The sequence below is a fragment of the Canis lupus genome, chromosome 1, assembly GCF_003254725.2.
Source record: "Canis lupus dingo isolate Sandy chromosome 1, ASM325472v2, whole genome shotgun sequence".
NCBI classification, from domain to species: domain Eukaryota; kingdom Metazoa; phylum Chordata; class Mammalia; order Carnivora; family Canidae; genus Canis; species Canis lupus.
The window spans coordinates 58342785-58366250 of NC_064243.1; the positions used below are offsets into that span (position 1 = coordinate 58342785).

Below are 23466 nucleotides of genomic sequence, written 5' to 3' on the forward strand. Positions count from 1 at the left end.
TCCAGAGTAGACATTTGGTGGGATCTATAAACCTAGACTTTACTGACAGCGTGAATCCCACAGCAAGGCAGGGCCACTTGGTTCCCTGGTGATTGTCAGCTCCAATGGTTCATGTAGACAGGTTATAAATAAGTGAGAACCCCTTGTACGTTTGCTTTCTGTCTGAACATCAGTTTTCCTGCTTCTAAGAATTTAGAAAACCTGCCTTCTGGTGTGGTCCTAGGTATGCAAATGTAACATCAGGTGCAGTGGTCCTTGTTTCCCCACAGCCTGAGGCAAAAATAGTGGCACAAACAATAGCACATCATATTGTTCTGATCCTGCCACCACCTCCGACACCTTCCTCAGTCAAGTTTCTCCGTCCTTCCTGCAGGTGGAACTTTCACTGGTCTTCCAGCATTCCCAGACTTGTCTGAGATTGGTGTGACAGTTAGTCAGCCAAGCTAGGACACCCACTCCTATAGCCATGCCTCCAACATGTGGTAGGTGCTCAAAAGATACCACCTCCCTTTTATTCACATATCTTCCACTTGGTGTGTTCTTTCCATTGATCCAATTTAGGAAAAAAATTAAAAAGACACCTGTCACCCAAACCAGTCCATTCTCTCACACACTCTCACTCTTGGACAGCAAATTGACAATGAAAAATTGTACAGTTGCACACAAACTGATGTAGGTGGAAGACCTTGCTTGAGACACAAGGCAAATGTTAGGAAACCCACATTCCAATTAGCTTTGCCACTGATTGATTACTGTGTTACCTCATGTAAGACCATTTGCCAGTCAATAGAGGTGAAATCTCATAAAGATTAATGAGATCGCTCCTGGTTCCAAACAAAATTCTTCCAGCCCACTCTGTTTGGGAGTGAAAATATCAAGGGAAATTGCACAAGCAAATACGGTAGTGTCCTACTTGGAATCATGTTTTCACAGTACCAGGGGCTAAACAAACCTTAAAACCATGGAATGCTGTTGCTGAACATGTAAAAAAATCAAGGAAATTTTCTTCTGTGGTACAGATGCACCATCTTTTTTTTTTTTTTTTTTTTTTTGCAATGAACATGTTCCTGAAATACTGTTTCCAAATAAATTTTTGTAAATGATTTTATATTTTTAACACACTGGGAAATGTACAAGGTATTTCTTATAAATGATTTCTTAGAAGCCGTTTTGGACCATGAGCAGTAACTATATTTGTTTCTATAGGTATTCTTTCCATACACTGAGTTTGTGAAAGACGAAACACTCCTTAGTCCAATATTATACTGCACACAAGGATTTGTATTTTCAGAGTTAGTGGCCAAAATGCCTAGCCTGGTGTATTTGGTGGATAAGAGTGAACAGGGCAGAGGGAAGATACAGGTGGCCCAGCCTTGGATATCCCAAGGTCTGTCTCTGTGCTCCACAGATTAATCTGTTAACCGCTGACTGCCTTACACCTTCCAAATGTACATGCCCTCTACAGAATACAATCAGTGAAATTATGGGCAAATGGACACGTTTAATCAGTGTTCCCATTCATGTAAGTAGGGACTTGCAATAGATTTAGTGAGCACCTCTAAATGTGTGTGTGTGTCTGTATGTGCAAAAGGGAAAAGAGAGATGGAGAAAATGAGACTGAGACAGCATAGTAATAAAACAAAATCTTCTAATGTCCAAGTAAATAAAATTTCAAAACTCAAAGTTTTCTTTACTTTGGAAATTTATGACTTCTAAGTCTTAATAGAAACTAACTAATTAAATGTTTGAAAGTCAGAATGTTCCAGTATGATTCAGTAGTTCTACTACTGGACATCTACCCAAAGAAAACAAAAACATTGATTTGGAAAGATATATGCATCATTATGTTCACCACAGCATTATTTACCATAGCCACAATATAGAAGTGATGTAAGTGTCTATCAATAGGTGACTAGATAAAGAAGATGTGATACACACACACACACACACACACACACACACACGAACACTGGAATATTACTTACCCATAAAAAAGTGAGATCTTGCTATCTGCGACATGTATGGATCTCAAGGGTATTATGCTAAGTGAAATAAGTCAGACAGAGAAAGACAAATACTATGTGCTTTCATTTATATGTGGACCCTAAAATACAAAACAAATAAACAAACAAATGAAAAAAAAAAAAAAAACCAGAACCAGAATCATAAATACAGAGAACCAACCAGTGGTTGCCAAAGGGGAGGAGGTTGGGTGATGTGTTAAATAGGTAAAGAGGGGGATCCCTGGGTGGCGCAGCGGTTTGGCGCCTGCCTTTGGCCCAGGGCGCCATCCTGGAGACCCGGGATCGAATCCCACGTTGGGCTCCCAGTGCATGGAGCCTGCTTCTCCCTCTGCCTGTGTCTCTGCCTCTCTCTTTCTCTCTGTGTGACTATCATAAATAAATAAAAGAAAAAAAATAGGTAAAGAGGATTGAGAGATACAAAATTCCAGTTATAAAATAAATAAGTCACAGGATTAAAAGTATGGACTGGGGATATAGTCAGTAATATTGTAATAATGTTGTATGGTGACTATACATACCGGAGTGAGCTTTATGTATAGAATTGTACTTTATGTATAGAATATGATTCACTGTGTTGTACACTTGAAAGTAATTTAAGGATGTTTATCAGCTATACTTAATTAGAAAAAAAAAAAAAGTATTCCTTGGGGCACCTGGGTGGCTTAGCCAGTTAAGCATCTGCCTTGGGCTCAGGTCATGATCCTGGGGTCCTGGGATCAAGCCCTGCATCAGGCTCTCTGTGCAGTGGGGACCCCGCTTCTCCTTCTCCCTCTGCCTGCTGCTCCCCCTGCTTGTGCTCCCTCTCTTGCTGTCAAATAAATAAAATCTTTATTTTTTTTTTTAAAGTGTTCCAATTAGCAATGCTTTAAAATCCTGCCAATTAAGGTATGCTCATTGCCCAAATGTGTTCATTTGGCCTTTAAGTGATTTTTATACATATGAAATCTTTTGATAGAAGTTTAATCATGTTTTTATTTCAAATCATCCTCCCTGCCTTTCTCTAAGCAAAATTCTATAAATAGAATTTTATCTATAAATGTAAATTATTGATAATTTCTCATAGTTTTCTCCAGGTAATTACTTCCCTGGTTTCTTGGAACATTAAAGATTATTAATAAAATAAAAGAGAAAGTAAAAGATTTTATGTATTGGTTAACAAGAGTTGAGAATTTTTTAAACCAGTGATCTAGTTTGGGTTCATTTAAAAAACAATCCTATATCCTATAAAGGATTTAATTAGGGGATACAATATGAAAAGATAATGGACTTGAAAAGAGCTAGTTTGCAAGAAGTAGCTTCCCTAATTAGACAGTGTAACATGAGAATTAAGAGTCAGCAAACACCAAGTGGTTTCATTAGAAACATCTTTCTATATAAGAATTCTCTTTCTTTTCAAATAAAAATGTTCTGGAAGTAATAATAATATTTTACTGTATAAGTTATAAACAAAGGAGTTTAGTAAACATAGCCAAATTTATACTTTCAAATTAATATTATTCTTCAAAGGGCTTCTTATTGTACACTTATTTAGATGTGTCTACCATTGTTCAAAATATTGTAGAATTTCCTTCATATCTTCAGAGCCAATTTTAAGTCATGCAAATTTCTTTATAATTTATCCTTCCTTTAGATCCCAAAAATATTATCTAGCTTAATCCAGCATTTGTGTTCTTTCCAAAAAATAAAACATACTCTTGAAGAATGAGCAGTTACTTCCACTAAGGATATTCCAGTGAGAGCTCTCAAGGTGATTTCAGAAAGTTCAAAATGTTTTTGAGCAATGAGAACTTCATTAAAATACACCTGTGACCTTCCAGCGTGACTACCTTGAATGACACCCATGTCCAGATCGAGCAAATTCCAATATGTTAAAGAAGATTAGATATGTAAACACCTGCACACCTTGTTCAATAAGTGGCAGTTTTCTTTCCCTTAAAAAAAATCCTCCTTATTGTCAAGGCACACCTTTAATTATGTATGAACATAGCTGTGGTACGCAAAACGATGGCCCTCCAAAGATGTCAGTGTTCTAATCCCCATAATATGCTACTTTATTAGACAAAGGGACTCTCAGATGTGATTAAATTAATGAAGCTAAAATGAGGAAATTATCCTAGATTATCTGAGTGACCTCAAATATAATCACAAAGGTCCTTTGAATAGAGGAGCCAGAGTCAGAGTGGGAGAAGATGTGGCAATGGAAGCAGAGATCAGAGAGTCAGAGAGATACCTGAATTTTCTACCCTCTTGGCTTTGAAGATGGAGGAAGAAGGCACAAACCAAGGAATGCAGGTGTCCCTAGAAGCTGAAAAAGACAAAAAAGGAGATTCCCCCCCACCCAGAGCTACCAGAAGGTACACAGCTCTGTGAACACCTTGATTTTAGGACATCTGACCTCCAGAACTGTACAATAATGAATTTGTATTGTTTGAAGCCACTAAGTTTGTGGTCATTTGTTACAGCAGCACTAGGAAACTAATACAATTGAAGACAGTATTTAATTCACCCCCCAGCCCAGGTAGATTTGAAGGTGCTGACCTTTTGAGGGCCTTCAAAAGGAACCAGGAACACAGGGGTACAAGAACAAGCTTCCCTGGTTTGTCTGTGTTGGTGTTTCCATTCCTTGAGAAAATGATTCTCCCCAAGATCTATTTCCCCTCCGTGGCCACTAAGATGCCAATGCTCCCAGTGCCGCCTACGTGGACTCCTTAGAGGGCCACTTTGGTGATCTGCCATGGATAAAACATACAGGAAAACACTCCTGCATCATGACTGGTTGCCTTTACAGAAGTGCTCATTTGGATTCAATCACTACACAAAATTCACCTGTAATAAGTGCTTAAAGTAGGAGGGTGTACTTGCACTATAAAAAAGAAAAAACGTGCATAACCTACTGACCTTAGCAATACTTTTGAAGGGGTGTGTTTGTTAATAAAACATAAATCAGTAAAAGTCTCCGAGGTGCCTTAAGACACTCCTAAGTAAATAAATAAATAAGATATTTAAAAAGGGTTTGTTTGGGACACTCAATTGGTTGAGCGCCCCACTCTTGGTTTTTCGTCAGGTTATGATCTCAAAGTCGAGAGATGGAGCCCTGTATCAGGCTCCCAAGCTAATGGGGAGTCTGCTTCTTTCTCTCTCTCCCCCTCTGCCTCCCCCTGCTTAAGCATGCTTTCTCTCTCTCTCTCTCTCTCTTTTTTTTTTTTTTACTTTTTTTCTCTCTAATTAATTAAATCTTTTTTTAAAAAAAGCTTCTAGGACTTTTTAAGACTTAGACCATGAGAATTCATAAACACCAAAGTATAAGAAAATAGCAGGAATTATTTCTGTCCTCCTTCCTGTCCTCCCTCTTATTTAGATCTTTGGGGTCAAGGGCCATTTCCAAATCAAGACCCCTTGAACAGAAAGACAGAATGTAGCTGAGCATTTTCTGGAGCCATCAAGTGGGGGCCTCTGTGGTCACTTTAGGAGTTGTGACACCCTCTGGGCCAGAGAATGAATATAGGAAGTAGGAACTGCACAGAGCGCTCACCTTCAGCTCCTTTGGCCAAAGTCATCTCAATAAGCAGCTTGAGGGAATACTAGTTACCTCAGTGACAGCAAATCTCCATGAATGGTTCAGAGAAGCAGAAATTTTTCATCATTCAGCATCTTTTACCTGCCAGACAATGAGATAAGCACCTCTGGACCTTGCTCAGACGTCACCTTCTCAATGAGTCTTTCCCTGACCACGCTGTTTAAAATCGCAATCTCCTGCTCCACCCGGCACTCCCTCCCCTCTCCTCTGCTTTATTTTTCTCCATGGTTTTTATCTCCATTGGCATACTATATATTTGATTTGATTGTCACTTCCTACATAAGATTACAAACTCCATAAAGGTAGAGAATTTTTTATCATTACCTAGATTTCTTATTTCCTAGGATAGTGCCAGGCACCTAGTAGATGCTCCGCAAATACTTTTTAGTGAATTAATAAAATATTTAAGGAGCCCTACTGTGTACCACGCATCATTTAGCTCTTCAGAAAGTAAAACTGAATGCAAGGAGGAGAAAAATTCCTTTCTTTATAAAAGGTAATTGGGTTTTACCATAGTAAGTACAATTTGGTGATACTAAGATCAATGAGAGCCCCTGAAGGGGCACTTAATTTGGATTTAAGAAGCCAAAGAGGGCTTCCTGGAGGAAGTGTTGTCTCAACTGAGTTCTGAAAGATAAGTCTGAGCGGGCCAGGCAAGTGGTAGTGAGAGAGATGGACATGGGAACTCCAGGCAGAAGGAACAGCAGGTGCAAAGAAATGAGTCAAGAAGAACCCATGATACATTAAAGGAACTAAAAATGCTTCTACATGGAGTTTGAAGGAGGAATGGTCAAAGAAGAGAATGAAGGGGCAGCTGATGACATCACAAAGGGACTTATAAACCATGTTAAGGATTTGGGCTTAATCCTGAGAGTTTCTAGAATAGCAATGATATGATGAAATTTGCAAGTTAAAGAGTTCATTTGCATGGCCTGATAAGGAAGGGGCAGACAGAAGGGGGCAAGTAAAGAGGTTCTAGAGAAAGATAGGTGCCTAAAATGACAGGATCCGGTGACTTATTTGATGTGTGGGTAAAGAAGGATCAATCCATGTTTTATTCACCCATATGTGTAACAAATATTTATTGAGCATAATGCTATATACCTTTCAATGAGTTCTAGACATAGAACATAAAGAAGATCATGTTCGTGCCCTCATGAAGCTTCTCTTCCAAGTTATACTTAGTTTTAATTTCCTCCTCTCCCATCAGAACATGAGGAAGTGAGCTGTGCAAAGATTTGAGGAAGAGAGGTTTTTTTTTTTTTAATTTTTATTTATTTATGATAGTTACACAGAGAGAGAGAGAGAGAGAGAAAGGCAGAGACATAGGCAGAGGGAGAAGCAGGCTCCACGCACCGGGAGCCCGACGTGGGACTCGATCCCGGGTCTCCAAGATCGCGCCCTGGGCCAAAGGCAGGCGCTAAACCACCGCGCCACCCAGGGATCCCTAGGAAGAGAGTTTTAAGCAAAGGGAACAGTATAAGGGTGGCGGCCCTGAGCATGGCATGCTCAAGACACAGAAAGAGTGAGTGAAGTTACTGGCAGTAAGAGATGCCACTAAAGAGGAGGTAGGGGCTAGATTACGTAAGACTAGTATATATTATTTTATATAAAACTATTACATAAGATCAAGGAAAGCAGTTTGGATTTGTTCTAAGAAAAACCATTAGAATGTGCAGAGCAGCTACTTGATTTGTCCTAATTGGTATCTTTGGATCACTGTGGCTGCTGGCTGCTCGTGGAGAGTTTACTCTAGAGGAGCAAGAGTGGCCGTGGTGAGAGTTAGGACATCACTAAGTGAAGGATGTGATGACTTAACCCCACATGCTAACTGTGGAGGTGGCTAGAGCTGTGGGATACATTTATAAGATAAAGCCAATAGGATTTTCTGAGGATTTGTATAGGGGAAGTTTGAGAGAAAAAGAAGAGTTGGGAATGATTCCTTGGTTATTGGCCTGAACCACAGGGTGAAATGAGGAACATGGGGGAAGAGCAAATGTGGAGCAGAAAATCAAGATTCTGCTTTGACCACATAGACTTGGGCTTCCTGTTAGACATCCAGGCAGAGCTTGCTACAGGTGGCTGGGGATATGTATCCGGAGGTCAGGAGAGAGGTAGGAGCTAGGAGTATTAATTTGGAATCATTTTCAAATAAATGACGCTGAAAGTTATGCTCTGATTACATCACCCATGTGGTGAGAATGGAGAAGAGAATGGAAACTGAAAGCTGAGCCCTGAGACCTGCCCATGTTCAGAGACTGGAGGGAAAGTAGGCTAAGGAGAGGCCACTGTGGTAAGAGGAGAACCAGAAAAATGTGATGGACCCTGGAAGCAAGTCAAGGAAGTGTTTCAGGAGGGAAGGCGTGATCCCTGGATGTCAGGGTTCAGGGTTCAAACCTGAGCAACTATGTCTCCAGTCGTCCCATTAAGTTGGGGAAGAACCACGTGAGGAGGAACAGTTTGGAGACAAGGATATGAGTTATGTTTGAGCCATGCTGAACTGTAGGTATTTTTGGTACATGCACACCAGATCAGCAGACCCTGAAGTTTAAGAGACAGGTCCAAATTTGAGATGTAGATTTGAAAGCCAACAGTGGAGAGATGATTTTTAAAGCCAAAACTGTGGATGACATCATTCGGGGTAAGTGTGGAGAGATGAGAAGACACACTATGGCAAAGTCCCAAAAGCACAGCATATGAGAAACTAGAGTGGATCCAGGAGCCCACAGCCCAGGAATTCATAAAGGAGTCTGACAGGGAGGCTTAAAAGATGAAGTGATGGACGGGGAGCCTGGCAGGTAAGAGCACCAGCAGGAAGGAGTGTCAGATGCTGTGCTGAGTAAAATAAGGATTAACATGTCTCTGCTGGGTTCAAAAACAAGGAGTATATTTTTGAGCAGTTTTGATGATGCTTGGGATACAGAACCCAGATTGCACTGAGAGGCTGAATGAAGCTGAGGGAGATGGAAGCAGCGGCTGAATGCAACTCTTTTCAAGAAGTTTGGCAGGAAAGGAAATAAGAGGTGGGTGACAGCCAGAGAATGGCATATGGAGAATGTGAAAATGAGAGTGCCGAGGACTGAGCCCTCAGATATGACAACTTTGAGGGACAAAAAGAACAAAATGAGTCCACCCCCCTCCAAAAAAAAAAAAAAAAGAAACAAATAAAACCAGAAGGAAGAGCCAGAGAGGAAAGAGGAAAGAAAAAAGATATAAATCAGGGGAGGAGAGAATTCAATGGGAAAAGGATATTAGTAATGCCAACTGCTGCAGAAGGTTTAGTCAAAAACAGCAGCACAATGTAGCTTTGGTGATCATGGCAAAGAGAAGTGTCAGCATTACTGTATCTTGAGGAATGAATGGGGCCAAGATACTAGAGGCAGTGACTGTAAATTAAACTTTCCGGAAGCTGGCTATGAAGAGGGGAAAATAAATAGCTACAGAGAAATTGGACATCAAGGATTAAATCAGCATTTGCTATTTATTTGCTATCTAGCAAAGGAAAATAGCCCAACAGAGAAGAAGGGATCAAGAGGGATGTGGGATAGATGCTGGAAGCAAAGTCCCTTGGGCAGTAGACTGGGATGGTCCAAAAGAACAGAGGACAGAATCACCTTCAGGGCCAGACAAGTTCTAGGAGAAAAATGGCTGTGAAGTTCAGGAAAGAAATGTGTGTTCATTGGCATCTGTCCACCTGGACCAAGATGTAGAATGTCTTGTTCACTTTGGTATCTGCTGCATCTGTACCAATGCTGAATATGCAGTGGGCATTCAATAAACACCTGCTGAATAGATAAATAAGTGACAAGTATAAGGCAGTGAAAATCTGATTTCATCTTTTTTTTTAATAAAACCTGGAATAGTTGATTTGAGTTAAACCTAGAAATAGAGCCCCCAAAAGTACAAGATGTTCTCCTGTAGGTTTTGAAATTGTTTCTCCCTGCTGTTTTAATGCTGGGAGGAATCAAAAGTAATGCAAAATTAATGTTGAATTAATATTTCATCAGAAAACTTTCATTTCCTTCAATATGTGCTTTGAAATGTGTGCTTTCTTTAATGTTATTGTCGATGTTCTTATGTTCGATGAATTTTATAAATAAGAAATACAAGTTAGTAGTGCTTGGTTGACGTAAGGCAACCACCTCTCCAAAAACACTCAAAGTAGCCACACGGTATCAAAGGCCCGTGGCTAAGACGAAACTATTCTAATTCCTTTTTATTCCTTCGATGAAAATGCTGGATATGTAAGAAAAAAAATTAGGTGTGTGATTGTCTTCCTGGGAAGAGGTATTATGTTACAGAGTGGATGTTGATGAATGGATGTTTTCAGCAAAATAGAACCATAGTTTATGCTGTAATGATTGGAAAGGCAGCAGTCTCCATTCTTATGGTATGATTCTAATTCTCGTATACTTTTTCTTATAATCTGCACCTTATTTAATATAGAAAAATGCAGGCAACCAGTGATTATTTTTTCAATGCTCTGAAATACTCTGAGTTCTCTCAGTGTAAGAAAGAGCACACAAGGGACACCTGGGTGGCTCAACAGTTGAGCCTCTGCCTTTGGCCCAGGGTGTGATCCCAAAGTCTAGGGATCGAGTCCCACATTGGGCTTCCCGCAGGGAGCCTGCTTCTCCCTCTGCCTATGTCTCTGCTTTTCTCCCTGTCTCTCATGAATAAATAAATGAGTATCTTTAAAAATAGAAGAAAGAAAGAAAGAAAGAAAGAAAGAAAGAAAGAAAGAAAGAAAGAAAGAAAGAAAAAAGAAAAAGAAAGAAGAAAGAAAGAAAGAAAGAAAGAAAGAAAGAAAGAAAGAAAGAAAAAAGAAGAAAGAAGAAAGAAAGAAAGAAAGAAAGAAAGAAGAAAGAAAGAAAGAAAGAAAGAAAGAAAGAAAGAAAGAAAGAAGAAAGAAAGAAAGAAAGAAAGAAAGAAAGAAAGAAAGAAAGAAAGAAAGAAAGGGCATACAAGCCTACTAGATTGAGTTGAGGCTGACCCAACCTAGGCCATGTTGTTATGCCACCTGACCTTGACTGCTTACACTCACTTTGTATAAGAAGAGTGGGAGACCTGGGATCACCTCTGGCTCTGACACTTACTACTGTGTGACTTAAACTAAGTTACCTATTATCTTCAGTACTCTGTTCTAGCATCTGTAAAATGGGAAACATAAGAAGTTAGCATTCTGCATATTACATGGCAGACATTCAGTAAATGTACCTCCTTGCTCTCTACTTTTAAAATCTGGTTTACTGACAATCAGAGCTTGTTTTTAAACCTGATTAAAGTGCTAGTGATGCTCACCCAGAAAGAATTTGTCCTCTGGAACAGCTCTGCTCTCACCTGAGGCAGATTTCCCTGTAGCAGAGCTAGAGAGTGTGTGTCTCCTAATTAACTGTCTTCCAGTGGTCACCTAGATGTCTAGGTACTTGTCCCAGATTTTCAGTGCATGGTAATGTCTTTTTCTCCTTTCTTTCTTTCTTTCTTTCTTTCTTTCTTTCTTTCTTTCTTTCTTTCTTTCTTTCTTTCTTTCTTTTTCTGTCTGTCTGTCTGTCTGTCTGTCTTTGAGAGTTGAAGCCAAAGAAGCAAAGTGAATATATTTCAACAACTAGGAAGTTCTGATGGACAGGCACAAGGGGATATAGAAGGCTTACACGTTTAAATCCTTACCAGTAGTAACAAGAGAAGTAGTTTGGTGAAAATCTTTCTCTAAGTCCTGGAAATAGGACATTTCCTGGAAAATGGCTGTCACATAACCAGCATAATGACACATTTTATTAGTTTGGCTCTCTTGGGCAACATGATGGAAACATGGCTTCCTCCAATATGAATATTTTAAGACAATAAAACCTAAACATTAAGTCCTACGTTATGAGGTTGGTGTGGGTGGAGGTGTTATGAATAACTCCAAGAGGAAAAAATATCCGGAGAGGTGGAGGGAATGAGGTTGTCTACTAGGAAAGTCTGTTCCTGATGAAAGATATTCCCAATTGGATTTTCAGATTCCTCTGGGATGGGTACATGTCCAGGCCACTGAATTAAAGTGGTTCTTGATTGCATGTGAATGTGCATTTCCCAAATTATATTCCACTCTCTTCAGCTGGACTGTCTGCCAAAAAAGGACTTTTGTTGTGTCTGTGATACTGAAGATTGTCCTTTTTAAATATCTTTCCCTGTGAATGCTTCAGTTTTACTCACCGGAGATGAATTTCTAATATATATCACTTTTAGTAACACGGGAGAATTGCCAATTAGAAGCAAGAGGAGGGAACTTAGGGAAATGTTCTCTTGCCTGGAATCACCTACTAGTTGCCTCAGGTTTAGCCTCTGACAGCTGGGCCATGTGAGGGGAGCTTTTTCCCTGTGAATAGCCGGAGGGGAGCACTAATGAGGAGCTCAAGGCTGGCGGAGGAGTCTCTTTTTGGCAGACAATTAGAAAGAGGGATGAGATCACCTCCTCATTATGCTCTACTGGAATGGGAGCAGTTGGGTAGCGGGTTTTTTGTTTTGTTCAATTTTTTTACAAACCATCTGCTTCTCTTGAGAAAGACTGATCTGACTCTTGTAGGTTTTTTACACTCTCATAACATGTGTTGTTGTATATATTTTGAAAGCAGTATATACTCAAGAGAGGGAATTTGGAAACCACAGAGGATTTGGGCAGTGGGGTTGTGATGATTCAGTTATTTCATCCAATGACCATTGTTAACATTTTATTCTTATAGATTCTGATTTTCTCCTTCCAGAGATTTTTATGACTGATATTATGATATGTAGATCTTTCATCAAGCTATGAACATTCATGTGAACATATATGTCAGCCAAACCAAGCATGGAACACTTCTTTTCCCCTGATACCACTGAGGCCCAGGGGAATATCCATTTCCTTCCAAACACTAAGAGAATGGAAGAAAACTCTCCTTTTCCTCCATTTCTTCTTCTTTCATCCCAAAGAAGAAATAGCTAATTCAATATCCAATGGGGAACTTTACCACTTGGGAGGGGGTTGTTATGTCTTAATAGGAAAGAAAAAGGAGGGCAGCCCTGGTGGCGCAGCGATTTAGTGCCAGGGTATGATCCTGGAGACCCAGGATCGAGTCCCGCGTGGGCCTCCCTGCATGGAGCCTGCTTCTCCCTCTGCCTGTGTCTCTGCCTCTCTCTCTCTCTCTGTGTCTCTCATGAATAAATAAATAAAATCTTTAAAAAAAAAAAAAAAAAGGAAAGAAAAAGGAGGAAAAAAATTCATCCAAGTGTTTCATTTCTGCCTGCCTTATGGGTTGGTAAGACCATTGCTCGAAGGACCCCTGAGACAGAGGCCTCAGTTTGATGACTGTTTTCCCCAGTCTATCTGCCTGGGGAAAAGAAAGACTAGGCTAAGTTAAAACTGAAGTGGGAAGTAGGAGGCAACACTGTCTTCTGCAAACCAGATCTAATGTTAATACAGCTGGCATCTGATTCTGTTTGGTTCTTTGGGTCTCTTAGGTGACCAAGTGGAATTATCAACTTCCAACCAGTTTGACCTACAAAAATAGCCAGTCCAAGTGGATCAAGGTACTATTTTGTGCCAGATAGAATCTGGAAGAGAGCAGAAGTGGTTGGAACCACAAATATGCAACATTAAAGAAAACAGTACCAGTAGCTTTTTAGCCACAAAAGACAGCCTCTAAATATAGACATTTTATCAGAGTGACTCAGTTTTTCTGAAGATATTTAAGGCCCATAAGTTGGAGCTAAAGGACAAGCTATGTTGAGTCTTTTAAGTCTGTAAGAACAAAATGGAAAGGCTAGGGAGATTTCCTGAAATGCCTGTTTTTGATTTGCAGAGCAATTTTCCCATCCAGGTTCCCTACACTGCTTTGTCATCTTCATCATGTTACAAAACTTGTAAGCACAAAAATCAGAAAACATAAAATAGCATGATAGGCTAACTTTTTATCACCCTTATGATGCTCTGGTGTTTGTTCCTTTTCATAAATTAAAGTAACTCTTTGAGAGGGATAAAATCTAAATCACAAATTTGATCTTTTAGAAGAAATCACTTCTCACGAGAAGAAGTAGTCTCCTGGTCTTTTGCTGTACTTCTAAACAAAGTTACTCATTCTTTTTTTGAAATAAAATGAATTTTGTTTGTACTTTGGATTAATTTGGTGAAACTGTATAACTAACTCAAAGAAATTACAATAGCCTAAAATGCACCATTTACTCTAAGTGCTATTTGACTGTCTACCTTTTCTCTTTTGATTAAAACAAAAATACTAGAAGTGCCTGTGTGGCTCAGTCAGTTGATTGGCCAACTCTTGATTTTGGTTCAGGTCATGATCTCATAGTTCTGGGATTGAGTCCCACATCAGGCTTTGTGCTCAGCAGGGAGTCTACTTGAGGATTGTCTCTCCCTCTGCCCCTTCATCTACTTGCATGCACCTCTTTCTCTCTCTCTTTCTATCTGTCTCTATGAAATAAATCTTGAAACAAACAAAAATACTCTACCATACTTATCTGAAATCAATGTCACAGTGCCCTTTTTAAAAAGTATAACTTATCTCCAACTGATATTTTCCAGCAACCATAATAAATGCAGATATCTAAATTCAAAATTTCATTTAAAGCTCTGTAAGAGTTTGGAAAAAGATATGGATTTGCCCTAAAAGGCTTAGATCAATATTACCCCAAGTCCAAGAACAAATGTAGGAGATATTGGGCCCTTTTACATTAAGCACATTTTTCTGGATTTAGTCTAATAAAACTTGAATTTCTTCATCAACCAATACCAAAGGAAGTCTCTTGTCTAGATGTTTTATTGGAAGTACCAACTGTATAAAGATGGGATAGAACTAGAGAGACAGAGAGAGAGGATGCAGTAATCCCATGGGAAGTGTGATATTGGCAGGCCACTATGATATATCATACCACAAGTGAGGTTGTTGTACTTTGCATGGTTATGAGATATGTCATGGGGGTAGGATTTATATTATTATTTTCCTTATTTAATCATTTTGCGTTAATTTTGAGTGTCCTGTAGCACAATTACATTTAACCATCACAATCTTATAATAACCTGCTGGTGATTGTACAGTGGAATTCTACGTAAGTCAGCAGTGTATCATCATAATCATCCAAGTGTCAGTTGGCCTCAGCTAGTCCTGTAGCGGCTCTGAGTTCTACCACTTAAGTTTATTCACAAAGAATTGTAGAGCTAAATATACACACAGATAAAGACATAGACATATCAAATAAAGTTGAAGGGATAAAATTCGTATTTTGTACAGGAAATAAATTAGATAAAATTAGTGGAATGACAAGCAAGAAAGTCATGGAAGCAGCAAAATTAGAGACAGAGTAAAGCCAGAAAAAGTTCATTTTTTTAAAAATTCAGCAATAATTTACTGGGCATCTACTAAATGCAGGTTCTGGGATTTAGAAAACATACCACATTTAGAAAATACAGTGAAAGAGGAATGACCATGTTAGAGGAAGAGGGGGACATACAAGTGAGCATGAAAACTCAGATTGGCTGTGTCTGATCCAGAGAGAGGTGGTCTGGGAAGTGTTGGCAAATGGAGTTAGCCTAAGAAGGAAGAGAGAAGCTTGAGGGAGTATTGGCAAGAAGTGGGGTTTGGGGTGTGTGTGTGTGTGTGTGTGTGTGTGTGTGTGTGTGTTTGGAAGAGAGCATAACCAAGTGTGATTGAAGACTGCAGGGAAAGATCCAATGGTAAGATATTGGCTGAATCTGAAAAGACAGAGAGGGAGAAAGAGGAACAAAAAGTTGAATGATGCTGCAAGCCTCCATTGTGTACTTTAAAAAAAAAAATAATGTTGACTTGCATTGTTCTAAAAGCAATGCCAACACAGACTTTTTTTTTTAGTTATTATTAAATAACTCTTGGAAGCTGCCCTTGAACTCTGCAGAGTATAGGAGTCCAGACACTAGTATTTTAGCCCCTGGAAGCTGCCCTTGAACTCTGCAGAGTATAGAAGTCCAGACACTAGTATTTTAGCCCCAACTCTGAGACTAACTTGCTTTATTATTGGAGACTCAGTTTCCTTACCTATAAAATGGACATAATCATAACTCCCTTCAAGTGCTATTTTTGGAGATAAAGTAAAAATAATGTGTTTTGCAAACTATAAATTTACAATAAATAAACAAATACAAACTATATATAAATACAAACAATAAATAACACTTGCAATCTACTGTAAATGTTATTTAAAGCTACCAAATTTAAATAATCCTGGAGCTATCACCTAGGCTTCAGAGAATGTACCCCTGCCATTGAGCATGGTATGCCTCAGTGCCTCCATCAATAAAATGAGACAACTTGGGATCGTAGACCTCTCTGGCAGGTAGTGTCTAAAGACTAATGACATGGCAAAATTAGTTTAAATCTTTAGGAGAAAAAAGATGTAAATCTAAGGTTGTAATGAACATTTTTATTTCCACAGCATTATTAATACTTTGAGATTTTTCAGAGCATAAGAAGAATGAAATCTTTCCATTTGCAACAACATGGATGGGGCTAGAGAGTATAATGCTAAGCAAAATATGTCAGTCAGAGAAAGACAAAGACATATGTTTTACTCATATGTGGAATTTAAGAAATGAAACAAATGAGCAAAGAGAAAAAGAGAGAGGCAAACCAGGAATCCGACTCTTGGTTACCAGAGGGGAGATGAATGGGAGGATGGGTTAAATGGGTGATGGGGACTCAAGAATACGCTTGCTGTGATGAGTGTTGATATATGCAAGTATTGGATCACTGTATTGTACATCTGAAACTAATATAACGCTGTATGTTAACTAACTGCAATTTAAATAAAAACTTTAAAAAATACACAGAAAAGGGAAAAAAGATAATTATGAAATAACATTCATTTGTTTTTTAGTGTCGGTATTTTATCATTTCTCTTTGGATATAGAAATATATGCAAAGAAAGGTAAATCTAACTAAGGTTAATGACAGAATCAGAAGGGGTTTTCTTCCTTGTCTTTTTTAACAGTCCCAGTTGTGGGCATCTGTTACCATGCTTCGCTCTCTTTTATTTACTCCAACGACCACTTTACTAAGGAGTTAAGCCAGCAGAAAACTATTGGAAAATTATTTTGTCAGTATGTTTCATGCTATATGACCACAGGGGAAAGGCTGGAGCCAAAAATCACTTAAAAGTAATAGCCTGTTTACTAACAGAAGCTCCCAAATGCTTATTTTCTTCTGTAGTTACAGATGCAGTGATGAGACCTCTACCTGTGGCAATTCCTATCATTGACCTTCATTAAAATATTGTTTTAAAAAAAACAAACAAACCATGATAGGACTCCCCATGACAGGACTCCCACTGATACCAATGGTTTGAGTGACCTTGAGCATATCACTTCATCTCTTGAAACTTCTGAGTCCCCAGCTTTTCATAAAGGGGGTAGACAAAGTCTACTTAATTCAAAACTGAGGGGCACTTATAAATGTATATGAGCATTTTTTTAGTGGCCAGTGCCCAACGATGCTTAATGCCCTGCAGAGAGCATGGGGCAATCCTGCACAAAGCACCGCCCCGCCATTCAAACTGCCAGCAGCAGCCTGAATTAGCACTGACATCGCTGCCTATAATCAGTGATACCAAGTCAAGTATCTGTCCATTCATTAATTCATTCAACCACCCATTATTGATCCCCTACTGTAGGCTGGGCACCAAGCTTCCCTAGCTGAATATTCCAGAAACCTTGACTTGAATCGTATCCTTCTTTAGCCTTTCCCCTTCCTTTTAAAGGGTTTATTCATCCACAGGACCACCTGACAGGTATGAATAAGGATTTTGCAGCTCAGCCCATGAAAGGACTGGATCCTAGGACTCATCCAGTGCTTTGGGGTTTCTAATGACATTGAGAACCAAAAAGGTCCACTCAGTCCTCCCCAAAGTTGGAATGATGACCACCTGGTTTGCTTTTAATAATTCAGAAATGGAAGCCTTCAGCTCCATGGACCAAGGGCTTCCACCTAGACAGTGAAATCCAAATTGTGGAGCATGTAACTAATATTCAACTGTTGATTCAATCATTTCTCATCGTTAAAACAAAACACCAACTGTTTTATGCCAAGTGAACAATTTTCACTGGCAAACTCAAATTTCCTACTATACTTAAATGGCATTTGAGGCCAGTTGTACTAACTGCCTTAGAGCATTTTATCATATCAAGTAGGATCATTAACTTGCTAATTAACTGTGCAGTGAGTAACCCTGTGCTATCATGCAGTCCTAGCAGCCACCACCCAAATACATAGTCCCTCTGGGAGTGCTGTGACCTCTAGATGTTACTCAGCATTCACATGCCCTTCATCACCTGTTGTCTCACAGCACCCCAGGGAAAGCTTACGATTCTGATTGCTTGTGTTGCAAAGGAGACCAATGCACAGAGAATCGTGAAAGTCCTACAGATAAGAAAAAACTTTTGGGATGGGGGGATTCTGAGTACTGTTTACAATCCCAGAAGTCATGCTGATGGTCAGGCATGCTTTGTAAATACACAAACATTTTTAATTTAAACTTTAATGAATCTTGGATATTACTGATCATTAAAAATCCTGTATGTACTGGTTCAGCCACTATCATTGGCTACTTCTCCTGAACACAGCAGGGTCTGAGTACTAAGAATGTAGTCCTGCTCTCATAGACCTCTGGACACTTGGGGAAGTCAGACATCGTGCCAGTAATTCAGTACTCATTACCTATTATTGCAATTGACACTATAAAGGACACAGAACACAAGGAAAGCATTGATGGACCTGACCTAGCCTGGAGACCCAAGAGGCTTCTTTGAGAGAGCAGTATATAAGTGCAGGCCTGAAGGAAAAGGAGTTTACAGGAGTTCAGGAATTCAGGTGAGACATTCTAGATAGAGCGGGGTGCATGATTGAAGACCCTGAGGCAGAAAGGAAAGACTGACTCCAGGTGGGAGAGGATGCCAGCTTTGTTCAGGTGGCAAAAATGGGAGAGGGTGGCATGAATGAATATGAGGTGTTTAGAGGATGGAATTGATGGAACTTAGTGCCAACAGGATGTAGGGAGTAAGAGTGGAGGCATATACTGGCCTGCATCTGACTGCTGGGTGGTAAAGTCACTTGTTTAGGATTCTAACAGAGGCGTGGTACTGGGCAATGGGTCAGGACCACCAGTTTTTCATTTGGTACATAGAATTTGAAGTCCAGTGGGACATAGTTTGTCTAGTGGAGACATGGAGTATCCAAAGGTCACTGTATCTTAATAGGGTGTAGTAGAAACAACCTGTTCTGTGGAGCACAGAGCCTGTGTTTGGAAGCATGGCTATAGACCAGCATTGAGGCTCTTGTAATTTATAAAATGTGTTCTCATGTGTCATTTCTAAGCTTCACAGTGATCTTTGGGGGAAGTCAATGGGTAATTATCTTCATTATACTAGCAGGAAATTGAAGCTTCCTGAGTTTGTGATCTGCCTACGGTCACACTACTATAAGTAAGGATTTGGTACTCAAATTCAAATCTTCTGACTCCAGGCACAAAGGTCTCCTCATTTCACCACCTTCACTTGCCACATGATTGGGGCCAACTCTCTACCGACTCCCGGGGCTTCCATGTCAAGTGGAATCTCACTATTAGCACAAAATACGTAAGAAGTGAAATCAAGGATTTTTTTTTCTATACTCTGTTTATTCTTCCTCTCTCTCTTTTTTACTCTTTTTTTTTTTACAACAGTATGTTTAAAGTATTGTAAACTTGAGAGTCATATTTGTGTTTAAGGCTAGAGCATATATTTTTACAAGCAGTGAGAAGACAGTTGTCTGGAAGAAATTAAGTTCAACTTTTGTCTAAATTCTAATAATTTATATAACATGATAAGACCTCAACCTTCTCGCCTCCCATCCCCAGATGTACTCCTAAAATAGTAGAACCATCTACAGTGGCTCCGTGTATCCTCCCCTCCTGTGAGCTTTTCCTGTGGAGTCTGGGCACTGGGGCAGGAGACTCTTCACTACCAGCCTTATCCTGTCCATTGGCCTTCTCTCCTTTCACTCAAAGCTTGGAAGATGTTTCAGTAAATTTAGTTTGTGCTTGTTTCAGAGTCTGTTTAACTGAATCAGTTCTGGGTCTACACAGAAACTCGGGTTCAGGGAAGTACCTTCTCTATAGGGCTGTTATTTTTCTTTATCATGTGGGAAGCTTCCCCCTGAATCTCTTGTTTCTGTTTACCTCCCTCTTTCCCTATAGCTCTTGGACTGCTTTGTGATCCCGGTGGTGATTTTGCTGTCCTGGTTCTTCCTGCTGATCCGGTACAAGGCTGTGCATTTCCTCGGCATCGTGGTCTGCATCCTGGGCATGGGCTGCATGGCAGGAGCGGATGTGCTTGTGGGAAGGCATCAGGGAGCAGGTGAGTCCCTAGCTGTTCACCACCGTGGTGGGGTAGAAACAACAAATTTGGTCTTCCCAGTGTCTGCATCTTACTCCTGTTTGTTCCTCAACACCTAGAATAGTGGTGCATAGAAGGTGCTTCATCCCTGTTTTCTGAGTGAATGGAGGAAGCAAAATACAAACTTACTGCCCTTTCTACATGTATTCAGAAACATTCAGATGGTGTTTAAAACTGAGGGTCAGGACCCATTTGGAGGATATTTTGGAGGCCATTGCTCCTGCCTAAACCAGCTGGTTAGAAATGATGTCAGTGATCCTCTCCTGGACCACAGTGGCCTTCTCCACACCCCACCCTCAAACTCTTGCTTTCTCAAGTCAGAGAAAGACTGAGCTTTCAAACCACTGGATGGAGGTTGGTTATATAAGCTAAGAGTGGATATTTTAAATTCGAAGACTATATTGGGAATAATGAATATTTTTATGTGGGGGAGCTATGTTTAGTCTCCTTGTGCATGGTATTTTGTTTGTTTATATTTTTGGTGGGGAGGATTTCTGGTTATCAGTCACTGCTTATAGACCTGTAAGGTAAAGCTTCAAGATTTACTCATCAAATTGTTATGAATCTGATGGGGATCCCTGATTCAGCAGGATTTCCAGAGGATCCTTTTTTTTAAGCTTTGGAGTTCTTTAAAATATATAAAAATTCTTATGCTACCTAAGATTAGGGGGCACAGAAAAAAATGACCTCTTTTGTGAACCTCAAGAATGGAATGGAAAATATTCACATCTCAATAGCTCTTGGAATTGACCTTCCTCCTATGGAATTTGATGATAGTCAAAATTGGAACATTTCTCATAATGAGGCTAGGTTGTAGGAAGTACCCGAAATAAATATAATTTATCTTTTTAAGTTGCATCGTAGAACATTATAGCTGAAACAGACCTTGTTCAGCAACTTTATATGTGACACACAAGAACACTAAGATACAGGGAAGCCAAGTGAATTCCCAAGGTCACAGAACTATAAGAGCAGAGTCTAGAATAGAACTCAAGGCTCTTAAACTCTGGGGCAGGCTTTTTTCTCTGCCCCACATCTCTAGGAGCTAAAGACAACACGGAGCAAAAGAGAGACAGCCTTGGCCCTCACAACACTGCCTACACCACATAATCAATCCCACCTCAACAGAGAGACTAAAAATACACACACCAGCTTTTCCCACCAACTTTTCTATGAAACACTGGTTCCATGGTGTATCAATAGATGTCATATGAAAGGGCCAGCTTTATGCTCTAAACTCATAGTGGTCCTGATACGGATAATCTCTTTGGATCAATCAGATAGTTCTTTTTGTCTGATATAATGTGGCTAGTTGTTCTAAAGTCATAATTTAATTACAGTTTCTCAGCTTTAGTTGAATGGTGTAAACACTGACTAAGGAGAAGCATGTACCCTTCTTTATGAAAATTATGCTTTGCTGAACCTTAATCACTGACCTCTAGCCATCATCTTGCATTTCCTAGTCAAGGAAGACAATTACCCTCATAAATCTGAATGTTTAAGCCTAGAATGGTAAGCTACATTAAACTGGTTTCACTAGGCTCTATCCATCTCTTCTGGGGGGTAAAAAAAATGTTTTCTTGATTTCAAATGCAGTGTTAGGAGAGGAGTAATACTATTAGAGAAAAAAAAAGTAAGTCCATTTGAGAGTCTTTCAAAAGCAATAACTTTTAAAAACAACGCAGAGTGGTTCAAACATACTAGAGTAGACTTTATCTGTTTAAGATTCACAGCAGCATCCTTCTTGTGACAAATGACGTCCTCGTGTTAACAATTAAAATTTATCATCAGGGAGTACCTTCAATGCTAGAGTAATGGTGCCCAAGTGCATGATATGATGTTCTAAAGGCAGCCCAAATATAGGATCCAAGGGCTTATTTTATAAAATAAATTAGACAGCCATTTAAGCTGTCATATAAAATGTTTTGAAAAAAAGAAAGAAACACACTCTGGTTTTAAGGACAGTATAATCTTAAAATTGGCGTGCATAATTATGGAAAATATTCCATTTGTTTTCACCTTGACAGTAGAATTGGTTCAATGTTATTACTTAGCCAGGGAGAGAACTTTTCGAACATACTTCACTCACCAGAACTTCATCAGCCTATCAAGAGCTTTTCATAGGAGAAGAGAATGTCTGATTTGAACCATTTTATGTTGCTTAATCCATGGATCACCTTAGCTTGGGATCTTGAAAATTCTTTCCTCAAGCATGATGATAAGGGCCTGTTCAAAGTTACTTTGACTTCATTATAATTAAAGTAATTACTCTAATTCTCTTTGTTAGAATGTTTCTTCCTCATTTTGATTTAAGTCTTGCTGAAGGAACTGTTGCAGATGGCCGCAGGCTCTCCAGATACGAAATGTCTGTATCAGGGCACACGGCGATGTGCCAGGAGTTGTGCTTCTGATGAAACTTTGCCAGCAGATTAGCCCACCTCAGACAGAAGTGGAGAGAAGGCATCTGCAGTCTGTGGCACTGGAGGCTCTGCCTCGGAGCCTGTGGAGTGCACTGCACAAAGTGGGAAGAAGCCCTAAGACTGAGATAAAACTCAATTAAAACTGCTCCTTGTTATAAAATGTATTTCCTGCTCCCCAAAATATCATCTTTCTACCATAATGCATTGATTACATCTAGTTTATTTATTCAAGATGTTAGATATCTGTAACAACATTTTTTCTTATTGCTAGACATAATTTTATAGTTATTTCAAGGAAGAGAAAACATTTTCAAGGAGCTAGATAATTAAACACAATCCAAAAAAGAGTGATAATTTTTTTTTGGTGCCAGGCACTTTCCCATGCATTATCTCATTTAAGTCCTCCTAACTATGCAAAGAAGGTTTTCTTATACTCACTTTTGCAGCTAAAGAGATCAAGTCTAAGGGAGATCAGGAGCGTGTGCAAGGACACACCAGTACTAAATGGTGTGGCCTAAATGTGAATCTAGCCAGTATTCTTTCTGCTACACCACTTAATGCTTATTTTTCTATAATGGTGGCCCTTAAAAGAAATGCACAACTGTTCTACTATAGTAGATGAGGAGAAAGGACTGTCCCAGATTGCTCAGGATGAAGAGGTTTCCTCAGGTGAGGGAATTTGGTGCTAAAACCAAGAGAGTCCCAGGAAAACAGGACAGTTAGTCACATTTAAAACTCAAAAGTGCTCAATGGGAGGGGTCCATTTTCATAAATTATATTAATAGTCTTTAAACACTCCAGAATAGTAGAATTCACCATTTATTTCTTAGTCTACTGGTAAGTAGCAGTTTTCCCAGGAAGCTGACTCCAGGAAGTTCTCCTGGCTTTCAGGGTCTCTTCTCTTTCCGATCCTTACCAGGAGTGGGAATTTGCCATAGGAAAAGTGACACCTTTAGAGTACAGCTGACCCTTGAATGGCATGCTTTTGAAATGCACAGGCCCACTTAGACATAG

General features: G+C 39.5%; 1 protein-coding gene across 6 annotated transcripts in view; it reads left to right on the top strand.

Annotated features, from left to right (window-relative positions):
• The window catches only part of SLC35F1 (solute carrier family 35 member F1), a 390439-nt gene that overhangs the window by 327372 nt on the left and 39601 nt on the right, over positions 1 to 23466 (top strand). For all 6 annotated transcript variants that reach the window (XM_025422847.3, XM_025422848.3, XM_025422849.3 and 3 more), the window contains one exon: positions 19834 to 19993. In XM_025422847.3, coding sequence (XP_025278632.1) covers positions 19834 to 19993 — 160 coding nt within the window. The remainder of the gene's footprint in view (positions 1 to 19833; positions 19994 to 23466) is intronic.